At 39.6% G+C, this 16764-nt stretch overlaps 1 protein-coding gene across 1 annotated transcript in view; it reads right to left on the bottom strand.

Moving 5' to 3' along the window:
• The window catches only part of LOC308138869 (protocadherin-15-like), a gene marked incomplete at both ends in the record, with an annotated part of 142041 nt that overhangs the window by 86652 nt on the left and 38625 nt on the right, over positions 1-16764 (bottom strand). Inside the window, 8 exon segments of the mRNA XM_080508153.1 lie at positions 905-1111; positions 3984-4096; positions 4230-4338; positions 7200-7370; positions 9910-10020; positions 10143-10262; positions 11580-11735; positions 12741-12901. Coding sequence (XP_080364279.1) covers positions 905-1111; positions 3984-4096; positions 4230-4338; positions 7200-7370; positions 9910-10020; positions 10143-10262; positions 11580-11735; positions 12741-12901 — 1148 coding nt within the window.

The following is a 16764-nucleotide window of genomic DNA, read 5'->3' as shown; positions in this document are numbered from 1 at the left end:
TGAAGCTCAAGAAGGCTTTTCTTTTTTTAATTGGATACTTTTTTTAATACTAAATTATTGTGCTGCAGGTATAAGAGCTGTTGAAACAACATGATTTTGTTGTGTTGAAAACACGTAAATCCCTCACAGTGTTGGGGGCCAAACAAACAGCAAATAGCTCTTTAAGCCACATTATATCTAAAATTACATTGTGCCACAGCTGGCACATTGTGTGCTTTTCAGGTACAAACACACAAACAAAATAAATGAACGTCCAGTGATTTGTTGAAAAGTGGAGATCAAGAGGAGGTCACCCAACAAATAAATAAAATAGGTGGGACATCAGATCAATCAATTAGAGATGTTAGAGGTTAAATGCAGTGAGCCATCAAATGTCTGCCTTCAATTTGTTCTACTGCTACTCAATACAGGCCAAATAATTAAGTGCTGACAGTGCAACGGTATTATACAGGAAAACATAATGGATTAAACGAGTATCAGAACATATCAAATATAAAAAATATAGCATTTCAGAGATTAAGAGCAAAAAATGGATCAGGACATCCCAGTATAAAAATGTGTTTGTTTGTGTATGTCACTGCAACTAAAACAACCCTTTTACCTACAGGTGTATCACCGGGAGCCAGCTACAAGAAAAAAAGCAAACAAACAAAAAAATACAGCAGGGAAATGACTTGTGAACAAGCAACTTTCTGCAAGGACAAAACAGAAACGTGATGGAATGTGGTCATTCAAAAAAAACTAATATATTGAAAAAAAAAAAACAATCAAATAAAAGCGCTTTGTGCTTGAGTGGACACATGCATGGGTGGCCATGTGTAAAGCCGATAAAGGCTTTTTCTTTTTCTCTCTCTCTCTCTCTCTCTCTCTCTCTCTCTCTCTCTCTCTCTCTCTCTCTCTGTACCTCCTCAATGTCGTTATCCAAAGCAATGATTCCCAGGGGGGTGGTGAGGTTGGCACTGGCTGAGATAGTCGTACCCACTGGGGAGGACTCACTCACGTAGCCCTGATAGGTGGCAAACTGGAAATACGGTGCCTGGTTGTTCTCATCCAGGATTTCAATAATGAGGTCAGCATAGGCTGGGAGGGGGTGACCGTTGTCCTGTTCAGCCTGGATGAAAAAAAGAAGAAAAACAAAAAGAAAGGAAGGTCATAGAAAGTGAAACCTGAAGAGAATAATGCCGCTGGTGACTTCCAACTCCTATTCAGACACAGGGGGAAAAAGGCGCCATCTCTCCATGTGCCATTTCAATTATAAAAAGAAGCTATATTGACTTAATTCAATCAGGGCTCCACTTAGGATTAGGAATAAGTAATTACCTAGGCACGTAATGCAAATACCATCATTTATAGGAGAAAGGCTCCCATACTCTGTTAAATAAGTAACCAGTTACAGAAGGAGTCTTAGTGGTTAGTATCAGAATTAAACACTCAACTATCAAATCTATACAGTTGCTTTGATTCCGGGCTCACAATCACTACCGAGAGGAAGAAAAAAAAGCTCAAGGAAATGCTGTAGGAGTCTTTATCAATGTCTGAAAAAGCCAGAGAGTGTAGTATAGAATCATGGAATACACCCCACTCAATTCAACATGTGGTAATATTATTAAATGTCAAATTACAAATCAGAGGCAAGTTTGCTCTATAAAAACAAGCAATAGTTCAGATTTCTACTCCTCGTAGGGAAAATCAAGAAGTTCCCTAAACATAATACCAAAATAATGGAACATGTTGTGCCAGTGGACATAGTAAATGTTCCAAACCAGAAAACTGATAAATCCCCAGAGCTCTACACCTGCATCCAAAATGAATCTGTGTTTATGTCACATACTGTGAAACAGCAATTGGATGGTACCAAACTGTAGCAATCAGCCCAATGTAAACACTTCTTCCCTGTCGTTTACCAGCAGAGTTTGGTGGGTACATAACTGCCTCAGAAATGCAGTACATTATCCCAAATTGAGGTGTGTGTTGTCTCAGCTGTTCAAACTGCCCAAAAACCCGAATAAGCTGTACATAAACCTGAGTTGCATCAAACAGTAGTGCTGCCCAAAAGGACCAAAAGCCGTGAATATGGTCTGGTCAAGCTGTCGCAATAATCTTCCTCCTCCTTGGCAGACATGTCACTGCTGCCTCCCACACTGGGATGCTTCAGAAACATTAAGGCTTTGAAAATACAGATGGAGAGGGAGACTCAGGCGACATCAGTTTAAGCCATGACCTGGAACTAATTCTGCACATTAGCTCAATTTCACTGGGCTTGTGTTGCAGTGAACCGATAGTAACAAAATACACTTGTTCTGCTAAATGGCAAAGCATCAGGGGCCAAACAACTCTGTAATTTCATGTTTATAGGCTTGTGTGTTTATCCTTCCACAAAAGAGCTCTGAAACACATTTCACACCTGTTATTATTTCCATCACAATCCTATCATTGCCTAACATCTCCATCCTCACTGCCTTATCTGGGTGATAATAAAGACAACCCACACCATGCTGACCCAGAGATCCAATCTGCTCACGCAAACATCACAGGAAACAAGAATGCCAGTGACAGACATCACGTGTCTCGATATTCTCACTTTTTCTTGACACGCCGAGGGACACGCAATTTTTTTCTGAGGGGGTAGAAAGAGTAATAGACAAGGTGTGGGTTTATGGCGTTCCCCTGTGAATCAGCTCTTTAGCAGTGTCCCGATTTCACGGAGGCCGTGCTAAATGACCTGTTCTCCACTGCGACAATGCTCAAGCCTGCAGGATTTTCACTGCTTACACAAGTCACTGTTCATCACTCAATCCTAATTTCCATGACCCAATACCATCATTGTTTAGCTTTATACTCAATCTGTTGTTTTCTTTTTTCCCCACTATTTTACAAACTATTCTGCTCCATCCCCATCTGCCTGTGCCACTTGTCTTCATTCTACCCTCATCATTTTGGTGGGTGTGCCTCTATCAGGGTCAGTGATGACTTTTAAACAACAACAGATGTGCTTTCTCCAGAGTCTGGAGCACATTTCACCAACTGGCCGGTCAGATTATCCGCATCCTGTGCTGTATCGGTGTACTCTCAAGATACCACAGTCTAATTCTCACTTCCCTGCTCCTCTGAGTTCTTCAGCTATGGTTCAACCTTCTCTCTTTATGACTCCGGTAGATAAGACTCCTACCATCTCTCAACACACATCTCTCTATCAATCTTATTCTTTTCCTGCCTCCCCTTTGAACTCCTTTCCTTCCTCTAGCTATGCACAATCCCCTCAAAGACATGCAAAGTGCCTCTCATGTGATCAACCTCACCTTCCTCTCATCTCTCTGCTCCCCAGCTATCCTGGTAAAGAGCAAGTTACACGGTGCTCAGAGGTGTCGAGAGGTTAGTGATGGGTAGATGGAAAAGTTCATCTGCACTGCTGCTCTGCACAGCAGCGCAGAGGCACTCTAACTCTGCTCTAAATTAGGATTCATGAGTGAACAGGACCCTATCCTTCTGCTAAGTCTATAAATCATAACATCTTTTTCACCACTATCTCATCAACTACCAAAGATAAGGTTAATGGCTTTCAGGACTGAGAGCAATGTTGGTATGGGTGCAAGAAAGCATGCTCAAGTCATGAAGATAAGAGTTAAACTTCATGTCGTGCAACTATCACCATCAGAGAGAAAAAAAACAAAAAACAACTCAGGATGTTAAATCAAACAACCCTCAGCTGACATCAGCAGACGAAGAAGTGCAATTAATTTTAATTTGGGCTGAGCTCATGACAAAGATAATTAGACTCCGTCATGTTCATTTATATTTTTTTTCATGTTTTGTTTTTCACCATTAATGTAAGTAAAAAGTTTGAAAGTGTAACTTTTTAAAGTTTATGCTAATTCATGACAAATTATGTTCGTGTGAGTTGGATTCAGGAAAATGTTAAAGAAGAAAAAATTAAGTGTGTAAATGCAACAATAAAAGAGAGTAAAATGTCAACATCTTTTTACCTTGATGATGAGTGTGAATCTCTGGTATAAGTCCCTGTTAATTGGTTGCAGGACGTACAACTCTGCAGTGGTTTTATTCAGGGCAAAATAAGCTGGATACGTGGCTGGATGACCTGAAAAAAAAAAGACCATTTATGGTACCATCAAAAAGACCTGACTGAACATTTAAAAGAATAGTCAAGGCATTCCAAATGAACCAAAGAGCCTTAAACGTGTAAAATCAATGAAGATATGTGATGAACCTACCAACAAGGATGTAGTAGAGAATGCCTGGTCTGTCTGATGGAGGTTGTATGTTTCTGTCCATGTCCACGGCCCGAATCGCAGGGGTCACATTTAGTGGATTCAGTTTGCTCTGCAAAAAAGAAGTGTGAGCGTGAGTCAATAACACAGGAAAGCAATCAGAATGCAAATGTGTTCATTTTCTGTTTATTATGTTGCAGCGCAGACGGTGTCCTGAAATAACTTGGGAGACCATTTTTATTGATGGGAAGGAATTCTGGTGTCCCCTCAACCTACAGACAGATGCTGCAAGTGGTTTATACACTTTTGAAAAGAAGAATTCAGATCAAATATTAGTGTGTGCAAAAAAAACAACAACAACAACAACAAAAAGCCCTGAAGCTCATCTCAGTTATTAAAATAGAAACAGTTTCTAAAACAATCAGCATTGCTGATGTGGGCACTCTATGTTCTTTAGCACACTGCCCACTTAACAAGGTACTGCATAATTATGAGAGAATACTCATCTAATTGGCATTCTTCTACATAAGCCTAATACTGTCGCACATCACAGACCGTGGCACACCTCTCTGCATCCGTTTTTGTGAGACATTACTGCTGTTAATTGCGCCGCTCCTGCCTTCACTCTCTTACACCAAGATGTGGATAGGTGGGAATATGTTAGGAACATCACTTTTAACAATGCTGGTCCGCAGGCAAAAGGCCTCCATATGGCTGACAACAGTAGGTGCATGTATGCTAAGAGGCGTGTGCCAAACTTTTGTAGCATAGACAAGCACATGGCTAACAGCTCACGAGCAGAAGAATCCCTCCCTGTGGGGGTATATTTATATCCCTCAGCTCTGGAGTAATCCTTGCACCCCTCCCCTACCAGCCCTCTCGCTTTTACAATGTCTGGAGGTGCGCTAAATCAAATCCCCCTAGCTCTGCACAATGATGATTAGCTATAATACCCTCCTCCAGCAGTCATTATCCAGGGGACTCCAGAGCCCACATTATATCCCCCCCAGGGCAAAAAATAAATACAGATCAACTTAATAATGCCTGTCTTGCCATTGTGATTAATTATAATACACTCATCAATTATGAGAAGACAATCCTCCCAGTGGATAGACATGTGAGTATAATGGTTAAACTGCAGAATGGAGAAAAATTGGAGACCAGCAAAAATTCACACAAAAAAAAGCAAAACCAATATAGGTAATTCTTACAAAACTGCTATGGAATAAATACCACAGTGTTGAGCTTTGCCAAATGAAAAGCAAGTCGGAATTAATCATAATAAAACAAAAGCAATACATCATCAAGGCTATGGAAAAACTATCCAAGAAAAGCTTGTTTTTGATGAAGCCCGTAAGCATGTATAGGACAAATAGTGCTGCTGCGTCTGTCAGTACAGCTTTAGGAGAATGAAGCTATGCTTTTTAATGGTTAAAAAAACCCTGCTAAACAGGGAAAAATGCCAACATTTCACTAACTAATGAAAAAGCGATGGTTTGTGCAGCAGGTGCTCCCAGGTCCTGCATACTTAGCAGTCTGCAAAGCTTTTATCATAAATTATACATCACACTGGCTACCTCTGAATGAAAAGTCTGGACAAACAACTGTGAATCACTGTGAGCTTCCCCCAATCACAGTATGAAATATGCACATACAAACGGCGCATATGCACAGTCGGCACACTCAATGTATATTTTCAGTGACTCTCTCCATCTTCACGTGACACAACCCACACCGTTTCATTTTCTCGGTCAGTCTCCCACTGTGCCTCCCTTTGCAGCTGTTATGTCATTCAGTTTCTCTCTATGTTGCATCAATTCAATTTAGTTCTGTTCATCTCCAAAGTTCAAAATATGTCACTTCAGTATGCATAAGCTGCACTTGATGCAATTTTCTTTCACAAAACAGCCCCAGAGAACTATTCTTAGCGAAATGTCCCCCATGTCATCACAGTCAACTCAGTAAAACTGTAAATTGGGTTTTTAGTCTACAACAAACAACAACAATAAAAGGACTTGGCAGATTTGGGAAGCGATTCCTCTCATTATAAACATTGAAAAGATATTATAATGAAGTAATCCTCTCACAATGAATACAAATAGTGCTTAGAAAATCGAGACATCATGGTTTTGTGGATTTTTGGGGGCTGTTCAGCCTGTCTGATTCGCTCCACACATCCGCAGTTTTTGTACTGGGAAACAAAGGGAATGCTCCACCTACGGGAAGCCTGCTGAGATTTAAACTTTGGTGGTTAGACGATGCCACAGTGTCAAACCAAATCCAGTCAAGTTTAGTAAATCCAATCAAATCCAATCCAGACTACTCCAGTCCAATTCTATTCAATTCAATACTGCTCAATATAACGTAATCCAGTCTAGTCTAGACTACTGATGAGGGATCTGTTACCTTGCTAAAAACTTAAGACCAGCCCCTCATTCTACTGGCCATTAAGGGGAATCATTGAGTTAAGTCGTACAGTCGAGTTCAGTAATTCAGGCCAATTCATTGTAATGATCATTTCATACATGCACAATAAATACACACAGAAGATGTACTGTTGTTTGCAAGCCAGACTCTTTATCTCTTGTGGTCAGCTGTGTTACCACCCTCCCCTCTCCGTTTTGGGCTTCTATGAATTCCAGTGGTGTTTAGCTGTCATCCCAGGTCAGATCAGCCTTCAGCTCTAATTGCCAGTACAACAGACCATAAAATGCCTCTGGAATTGTCATGCTGAGACAAAGTAGCAACGTGTACTCTGCCTCCAGGTGGGGAGGCAGAAACAAGGTGTAAGCAGACAATTAGGGCATTAAAAATGTGTAGCATTGCCTTAATTCGAGCGGTAACAAGAAACAACGCATCACACGCACGCAGCCTGCCTCTTTGAAACCGCACATTTACAAAAGTATGAAACCCGTGAGAATGACCTTGTAGAACAACAGCATGTTCACACTCAGTTGTCTGCCTGGTTCTTACCGGTTCAGTGAATTCAGGGATAGCGGCACGATAGGTGAGTGGGTTGCAGTCACGAGTGTTGTTCACCAAAACGCACGGCAGGAACATGGGGCCCAGGTCATCTCCATCTAGGACATCCACGGTCAGCGTTGTGGTGGCCGACCGTCTGTTGGGAGGGTACGGAGCTCGATCCTGGAAGACAAGCCAACACTTTCAATTTCAACCTTCGGGCTCCCTGATGATTTGTTCCTTTGGGCGTCGAGGCAAAACACAGTTCAAACTGAAATCAATACGACATATTAAGGCAATAACGGATCACTGCGGCTGTTCTTCCAAATGTATTGCAGTATTTGCTCCTATGAAAGCCCACACAAATTCAGTTTTGCTGTTTTTATTTGTTTACCTGCTTAACAGGGTGATTGCCTATAGTCCCATCCATCAGGTAGAATACTGTATTTTCACTATAAAACATATTGATGGGTAACCTGATGGCTGAGTAGTTTAGGTGCATATCACATAAACGCAATTGCAACACTGGTGAGGTCTAGCTTTGATTTTCTGCTGTTCAGACTTTACCTCCACTACTATAATTCCCCCTGTTTTTATTCTTCATATTGTGTCTGTCTCTGCTGTTCACACTTAATGAAATCTAAATGCCAAAAAAAAAAAAATCTTAGAAAAAGAAAAAAAAAAAGTCATCTGGGGAACCTTTTTGCATGTTCAGTTAGCACAGTGAGCCAAAGCCATTGCTAAATGACACATTTGTTATTCAAATGCAATAAAGAAATCATATTTTACTTATTTCAAAGAAAAAAAAAGCTGTGGGAAAGTTTTGATTAAAAATTGCCTCTTAAAAAGAAGGGGGGAAGTTAATAATATGCATAGATAAAATACATTTTTATGGCTTTATAATTCTGGTCCTTATTCTAAGATATCTTTGTTATCCAATATATGTCATTCTATAGTGACTTTAATCTTAAATGCAATTGAAGGCATTCTCAAGACCACATTATGGAGGCAAAGCAATATGTCTCTGCTTTATGGTGTTTTAAAATCATCTGGTGTTATAACTATGAGAAGTAATTGTATACAGCCTGAACAATACAGCCAGGCAGTCACATGTTCGTATCCACATCTACAGGCAGGAGTACTCTGGAACACCCAGAGAAAACTAACACAAGCACAGAGTGAACATGCAAAATCCACACAAAAGGGCTTAACCAGGGGAAATAGGGATATTTAGTCCATGAGGTGGGGGAGCTGACCACTACACCACCGTGTTATGTGTGTAAAATGCAGACAGTCCTCAGGTAAAAAAAAATAAAAAATAAAAAATCTGAATGGAGGAGAGTCAATCATGGAAACTATTCTGCCACATTTCTTCCTGCAAAATAATTCTTAGCCACAGAACATAAACAACACAGCAGTTACCCTTAATGATCCCTGTTGTGGTGCTCTTGCCTCCCAGAGCGGCGCCCTGAGAAGTGACCAGCGCAGCCCTTTATATATTTACGTTCTCTAGGTGATTGAACTCTTGACACAAGCAGAGCAGAGTTCTGGTAAATACCATGTCTTCTTCCTTTCTTTACTCTGATGTCCTTTTGCCACAGAAAATGAAATATCCCCAGAGGGCTCCTTGCAAGCTTAAAGAGTTTAGTCTTTTGCGCTCTCATGCAGGAAATGGAGAAAATAGATGGAAAGACTGCTAAATGATTATCTGTCCCACGGCACTTTATCTCCTCTATCTCATTGTGAAAGATGTGCTTATTAGGATTTTTTTGTTATGTAATCAGTGACAGACAAAGGATCATAACAATATGTTTTAGGACTGATACATTTTTGCGGCAAACAGGGGAAAGTTTTTGGTTAAAAACAATAATAAGGTTCCTAAGGTCCACATCAGACTGGGGAAGCCTCAGATCCCAGACTGTGTGTTGTTGCCTGATGGCAAAAAGTTGGACAGAAAAAAACCAAAAAAAAAACCCACATAAAAACCTTCATTATAATTCACACTACCCTAATGGCATCATTAGGATTGCTTGTTTTACAATATTTTTCTGAGTCATCGTGTCCAGTGAGAGTGTGAAGGAAAATACACTCCCTGAAGTAAAACTCATAATTTAATCATCCCTGCTATGCAAAGCGGTTCTGGTATATACAGGCTGCAAACATGTCAAAAAAACTTTCAATCAAAAGTAGGTTGTAATGAAACCCTGGGGGGCCCAACTCCACAGACTTAATATCAGATAAAAAAAAAAATAAAAAAATGACTTGAGCAACTTACATCTGACCACAAATTGAAATAATGTCAAATTATTTGTTACTAATTAATGTCAAAGGCACAAGCATCCCTTTTATGGTTGGTAAACATGAACTTGAAAAGGATAGTTCGCTAAACCATTACGATAGAATGTACATCTGACATCTACTTGAAATGGTGAAGTAAAAAAATAAAAAACCTCAACACCGCAAAGTAGCAAACTCTTGATTTCATGGTGAAAACATCTACAAGCTAAAATAAATGGAAACGTTCACATCCTAAGATGATGGTTTAGTGGCATTAGGAGTTTCTTACTCAAGGGCAATGCTGATGCAAACGACATTAAAGAAAAATTAAATAAATAAAAACTATAAATTAGAGCCTATTTTTAACTAAATGATACTGCAAACCCGCTGTTCTCGACACATGCCATCAAAAGTAGTTGTGCTTTGTGTTGAATATTTCACTTACACTGGCTTGGACCAGAACCAGGTAGCGGGTTTTCTCCTCGTAGTTAAGCCTCTCTGCCAGAATAATGTGTCCTGAAAGGGTGTTTGCGACACTCACTGTGTTGTTGGATTCCTGAAAGAAAAATGAAAAGATAGAAGGAAAGTTGCAAAAATAAGACATGGCAGCTGGAAGAATTTACAGCAGTGTAGAGGTTTTTATATTTCTTTTTTTAATGGTGTGATCAGTCCATATACCGGGTCATCGGGATTGTAAAGGATGCTGTATTCTATATGTCCATTGGGTCCATCATCGGTGTCTGTAGCACCGTTATTTCCTGAGAAGCCAGTGAAAATGGTTGTTCCAACTGGTATGAGCTGGAACAAATAAAAGAGAGCGAGAGATGAAAAAAAGAAAAGGAAAAGTCAACAGCTCAAACAGTCCCCTGTGATTACAACATCAACTTACAGAGAGCCCATTCACATGGCTATTAGTTTTGTCCAGCCATCCCATTAATATACAAAATGGGAAAAAAAAATCAAAAAGGGAAAATGCTGCAGTCAGCAGCACTCTGGAGGTGTACGTGCAATTCTGACAGAGTAACAAAAGGTGAGTGTGAGAACCGCTTCTATTCCCCAGAGCCCTCTGCAAAGTCCACAGGACCAGGCAGCAGGCAGCAGATCTTGTTCAGGGGAGTTGACAGCAATGCAGAGTGACTCATTACACTGTTGGGGCAGCTGCATATGGCTATGATAACTCACTGTGACAGTTTTTCAAACATGCGATGAACACAAGTGTGAACAGTGAAGACAAAAGCCATGGTTGTCCTAAACACAACAAGGAATCATCTTCTATTCTAAAAAAAACAAAAAACAACCAAAAAAAAAAAACATGACTTTAAAGTCAAAGGATTTGATGCAGAGTCAAATCACTGCGGGTTGCAGAGTTGTTTTGGAGGAAAACGTTGCTTCTGCCTCGTACTCTGTAGAAAGCCGACTGCACAGCAAGCTTCTACCCAGATTTACAAATGTTCTGCTGACCTGCTTACTTGCATCAATGCATATTTCTAGTTCTACAAGTCAGACACAGGTTGGACAAATAAAAATCGCACACAATCGTTATGAAAGGCAAAGATACTTAAGCCTATTGTCGAAGTTTGTGCAAAACAAATAAGTCCATCACTGTGAACAAATATTTCTTCTCTGATCTGGTTCGACAATCTTGCAATGAAATAGACAGATGTTAACGCGTGCTTCAAAGATTTCTGCACCAAAGTCACTGTTTAGCCTTAAACAGTGGCACTTTGGCACACCAATAGAATTTATTTTTTTCTCACTGGCAAAAGGTAGCAAAAGAAAGAATATTCTACAGTACATTTAAGTCTAACTTTCAAAAATGTCCTGATGAAAGCTGTAATGATATTGTGAAAGCAATTACCTAAAAGCCGTGGTCAGGTACAATGACCTAATCTGACACTATAGTGTGTCTTGTCAGTAAGATCACTCCTACAATGTGTGTAGAAGCTGAAAATCTTTAAGAGCACATGAGGTTGGGGGACAGAAATTCACGTCAAGCTATAATCAATTCCGAACAAAAAAAACGGTTTGTTGATATAACAGCTGCATTCAAATCTGAATGAAGTGTCTAAAGTTGTAGATTGAAACTCAAAGAACACAAAGAAATCACTCTCTTACCTCGTTCACTGCAACGTAGTAGCGTGGCTGCTGAAATTGAGGCGTGTTGTCATTCTTGTCCCTCACAATAATCCGAACCTCGTGGAAAATGACTGCACCAATCAGCTCGTTGTCACAGCGGACCTGAACCACAATCGTCATGATGAAGTTGGGAGGCTGAGAAAGAGAAAACCACAGATAAGTGCCCCTTCAGTGTCGCAGTAGACACATTTGTATTAGTCCTCCTGACAGTCGGTTGACTTGGGCCATTATGAGCTATTGTTTCATCAGTATTTTAGAGAACAATGTGCATACGTCATCAAGCGATAATAAAATGCGAGCTGTTCCACTTTTCAGTCCACTTGTTAATTATGATGCCTGCATAGCAATGCGTGTAATCAAATCATAGCCTTTGTTGGCTTTTATTTTTATTCGCAATTTTTTTTTCTTTTTCAAATAGCAACGACTGATCAAATCCTCTGTTCATATGCAAATGTAACGATAGCCGCTTGTCCCTTTGCCAACATGACATGTCTGTTTGTAGCAAAGAAGGTGAAACATGGCCTACTGTATAATGCAGTTCGCCAGTTAGAAAGCTTAACTCTCTCTACCCGTCCTTTTTTTTTTTTCCCAGCTGAAGAGGGTTGTGCTCCTCTGCTGTTCTCATATCTCCTGGCCATATTTCTGAGTTAGTCCCATTAATAGCCTCACACCCACATCCCTACCCTAAGTCCATATATTCTAACATAAGCTTGAAAACAGCTTCTTTCCTAGAGGAGCAACACCCTGTTCTAATCCACCCCCCACATCTCATGTGCTATACTCTCCTATTTTTGCCCACTCTGTATTCACCGGCGGTTTGCCCACTACCCTGGGGAACTGAGGCAAATGTATTATGTGCAGACGTAAACATGCAGACACCATGGTCCGCATTTATTTATTCCCTGGCTATATTTAGCACATTGGTGAAATTACAACAAAAGCATATCTACTAGCATTTTGTCAATCAGTAAAGTTAATCCCTATTTAAACCTTGATAAAGTTGCCAAAATATAGTCAATCTGCACAATATAAAACTACGTTTACCATACTTCATTGCCAATACGTGAAAAAATATATATAAAACACAAATTGACTTAAAAAAAAAAAAATGCCAGTTTTCTCTATATCTGCTTCACTTACATCTCGGTCCAGAATACGCCCGGTGCTGTTGAGGTAGAGTCTCTGCCGCTCTGGCTCCAGTATCACCCAATGGTCGTAGTTCTCCTCTAAAGTCAGAGAGATGGTCCTGCCTGGATCTTGGGCACGGCCATTTATCTGCATGTTTTCCACCAAAACTGTACCTGCGGAGGCAGATTGGTCTCATTCAATGAGCTGCTCTCTTTTCGTGCGCCATTATTCTGCTAATCAGTGAGTTTTGTTGGCGGATTAAAAAAAAAAAAAAAAAAGACTTCAATCAAGTGACGGTTTAAAGGACCTACGGTGACTGTTGACAAAAGCAGCTGAACTTTGAAGTCATATAGCATCAAACAATCTGATGAAATCACATTATCTACATTCATGTGTGCCCTCGTGGTAAAGCTGTGAGCAAAAACTTGATCATTAACTTCCAACTCTTCCCAACATCATTATTTAGCAACAATGTGAGAAATAGTGGCTCAGATCTCTGCAGACTATTCCACATTTCGTACAGGCAACGCTCTACAACTGGTAATTATCATCCTTTGGGGCACCAACACCTTCTGGTTTATATTCCACAGCTTTTAATCAGTGGCTAATTAAACTTTACCACAGCAGCCCACTGGGCCGATCCTCGTGAAGCGAGTTAAATCTGAGGAATGCTTGACTCCTAAATGGCCAAATTAGATGACTTGTGAAAAAAAAAAAAACTGGTGTTTTACTAAACCAGGAGGAAGCAACTACCGTTTCTTTTAAGTGGTCTCAACTCTTCCCAGTTACATCCGGAAGCTGTTTTATTTCGAGTCACTTGGGCTTATGGAACAGCCCTGAAAATACCATATGACACGGCGTGACCAGGAAACGGTACACAATACGAAGGAAGCAAATTGTCTGTTAAAAGTTCAATTCCCTCATGGATTGAGCAAAAAGTTTGATATTTGTTTTATAATTTTTTAATTGTGGAGAAATTAATTTTCTGAGGGATTTGTGATTAACTATTTTTTTTACTTACTTGTTTGCAACAATAATAATATGATGTGTCTGTCTGATATAAAGACATAATGGTCTTTTTTGTGGCAGACACATTTTCCGCATACAGAAAATCCAAGCTGGCACTAAATTGTATTAAGTTAATATAAGTAAAAAAAAACATTAATGTTGGGTGACTATTACCTTATTAGCTTTCTCATCTTCAGTGCAGTGCGTGTCTCTGATTCTTAAATACAGGAAGTCACTGTACCTTCTCTGCTGACATTTGTATATTGTGTAGAAATCATACTAAAAAATGCCTCGACCTAAGTTTTATTACAGAATCAATTTTAATTCAAATTTTGACATTTTCTCTTCACTTTACAACCATGCAGTTAAGTTGTTTAATCGGAATAATTATATTTCATTACAACTGAATGGCCCTTCACCAAGAAAATACTTTTTGAATAGAAAAGACCTTTTAACCTCAGTTAAAATAATGACAAACAATACACTCAACGATTTAACTCACAGCAGCATTTTAAGGGTCTTAAGGCTCCAGAAAGTAACAGTTTCCCATTATGCTTACAGTTTAATATATCAATCCATCTCTTTCTTACCTTTTTATCTAACTTTTATCTATCTAACAGCTGAATCTAAGAGAAAGCCAGAATCACCCTGAACAAGTCACCAGTCCATCTCAGAGTAAATGCAGAGACTCACACAAACTCAATTTAGAGAAATCAGCTGCCTCAAACACGTTTTGCACATGTGGGAGAAAATTGAAATATCTGGAATAAATCCCAATGTTTACAATAATGTGAATTAAAGCAACGCTGCTTTTTTAATAATTTTGCACGTACAATTGCTGAGGTTTCTGTCACTCATTAATTTTGTCAGACATGGAAAGAAGTGAGCTTCAGCACCTGGATAAGGATTAGTTTAGTTTGTCTGTCTTTTTTTTTTACCCCCTCCAAACAGGAGTAATGCTAAATTGTGCATAATGGCTGAAATCTGAATCTTTCTGCAGGGCAGGGTATTTGTTGGTGAACATACTGCATGATTATCAGAATTCCATGCTGATATATTACGATGAACTCAAACAAACCCAACTCATGTATGTCTGACACCATCCATCCATCCATCCATCCATCCATACTACTTCTCCTGTGCAGGGTCACTGGAGCCAATCCCAGCTTACTACGGGTGACGGCAGGTTATACCCCGGACAAGTTGCCAGTCCATCACAGGGCAAACACTTAGATACAGACAACCACACATGCTCACATTCACACCAAGGGGTGTCACCAATTGCACTTGCATGCATGTTTTTGGACTGTGGGAGGAAACCAGAGTTTCAGGGTAAAGTTCACGCGCCCACAGGGAGAAAATGCAAACTCAACACAAAAAGGTCCCGGAACATATTTGAACACACACCACAGTGCCACTGTGTGGCCATGTGCGACATCACTTGACTATTTTATGTAATTTCAGACCACACAGTCCAAGGTTCATAATAAAATTTGAATAATACTGATATGAGCACATAATCAAGACATCCTTCAAGAGAGAGACAATCAATAATACAAAAGTTACTCTTCCAGTTTGTTGGCAATTCTTTGATCTGCCAAACCCAGTAATATGCTTTGAAAATGTTCTGGGTAACTATTAAAATACTAATTTAATTTTAATATTGTACTAAACTGTGATAATAATGCAATATAGAACATGTACTACTTGCATGCTTCGTAACATAATTCTAATTTAGTAATTGATTAATGTTAACTCAGAGCAACATGTTAAATAATCTGCCAGCAATGTGTGACTCATTTTAATTTACTCGAATCCAATGCAGTGAGAAACTTAAGAACATGTTACGTGTTCCTCAGAGAAACAGATTTAGGAATAATAGCAAATAATCCACCAACACATTGACAGAAGCAGACAGGTCTTCTAAAGATAAACTGATGTTTATTTAAGGCTCCAAATGCAGTAATTTAAGATACAGCTAAATGTTAATGTTACTTACAGTAGGACAAATTCTGCCGTTGGGAGGACGGAATCTGTTCGAGATTAATGAGGTGCTCGTCCTCCAGCCAACAGGATTTTACAGAACAATTAACAGAGCTGCTCTTCACTGGAAACAACAGCTTTGGATAATGCTAATGCCAATTGTCGGATAATCCAAATGTTAAAGGTAGCAATCGGCTAAAGGAGCAGGACAGAGACACACGTGTCCAACCGCTTTCACCATCAGCCGCACTGTGACGGAAATGTGTTGAAACGAAATGTGAACTTCACCGCGCCTACTGTTAAATATAAGTTGCATGCCATCACTCGGGAAACCAATCCATCTCAATAAATGATTAACTAAACACATTTCTATAATCCTTTACAAATCAGTATACCACGGGTTATTTATGTGCAGGCCTATATAACTCACTTCATGACCACTGTAACCTTTCATGTCTGCACAGGCTGACAAAGCATTCATAAAAGGAAGAGGCGCATATCAAGTCGAACACATCATCATCTGCTATAGTTGGAGGAGATGAGCAACATCACCACTGGAAAACATAAAAAAGGTTCTTGGAGGATTTTGTTCTGATTTACGGACTTTTAGTTTAGTTCATTTGCTTCTCATTGAATCAACACTACGCATAGAGTCAGATTAAGTTTAAATTATTTAGTAGCTTCAAGATTAACCTAACTTTATATGAATCTTCAAATGCAGTTTAAAGCTAAAGCACTTGACATGCCTTGGTAATCTAACAGCTGTAAAACTTAAGAAGATGGCAGCATGGTAATGCACTCCTTAATTGCTTCTCCCAACATCTTGTATTTTATCATTTTATAAAGCAGGTTTAGTCATTTAATCATTAGTCATCCGACTTTCAGATTTTCAACGGGGAGCACAGATGGAGGTGTGATGGAGGCTTCGACATTGTAATTATCATACGCAATGCTGCATTTTCAGGCTCTTATTAATGGCTGTTCCCCTTGTTTTCAGCAGTCAGGGTTTGATACATCTGTGCACTGTGATCACAAAGACCAATAA

The sequence above is a fragment of the Blennius ocellaris genome, assembly GCF_963422515.1.
Source record: "Blennius ocellaris genome assembly, chromosome: 13".
NCBI classification, from domain to species: Eukaryota; Metazoa; Chordata; class Actinopteri; order Blenniiformes; family Blenniidae; genus Blennius; species Blennius ocellaris.
Note: the sequence above shows the minus strand (reverse complement) of the source record. Positions and strands in the feature narration are given on the sequence as shown.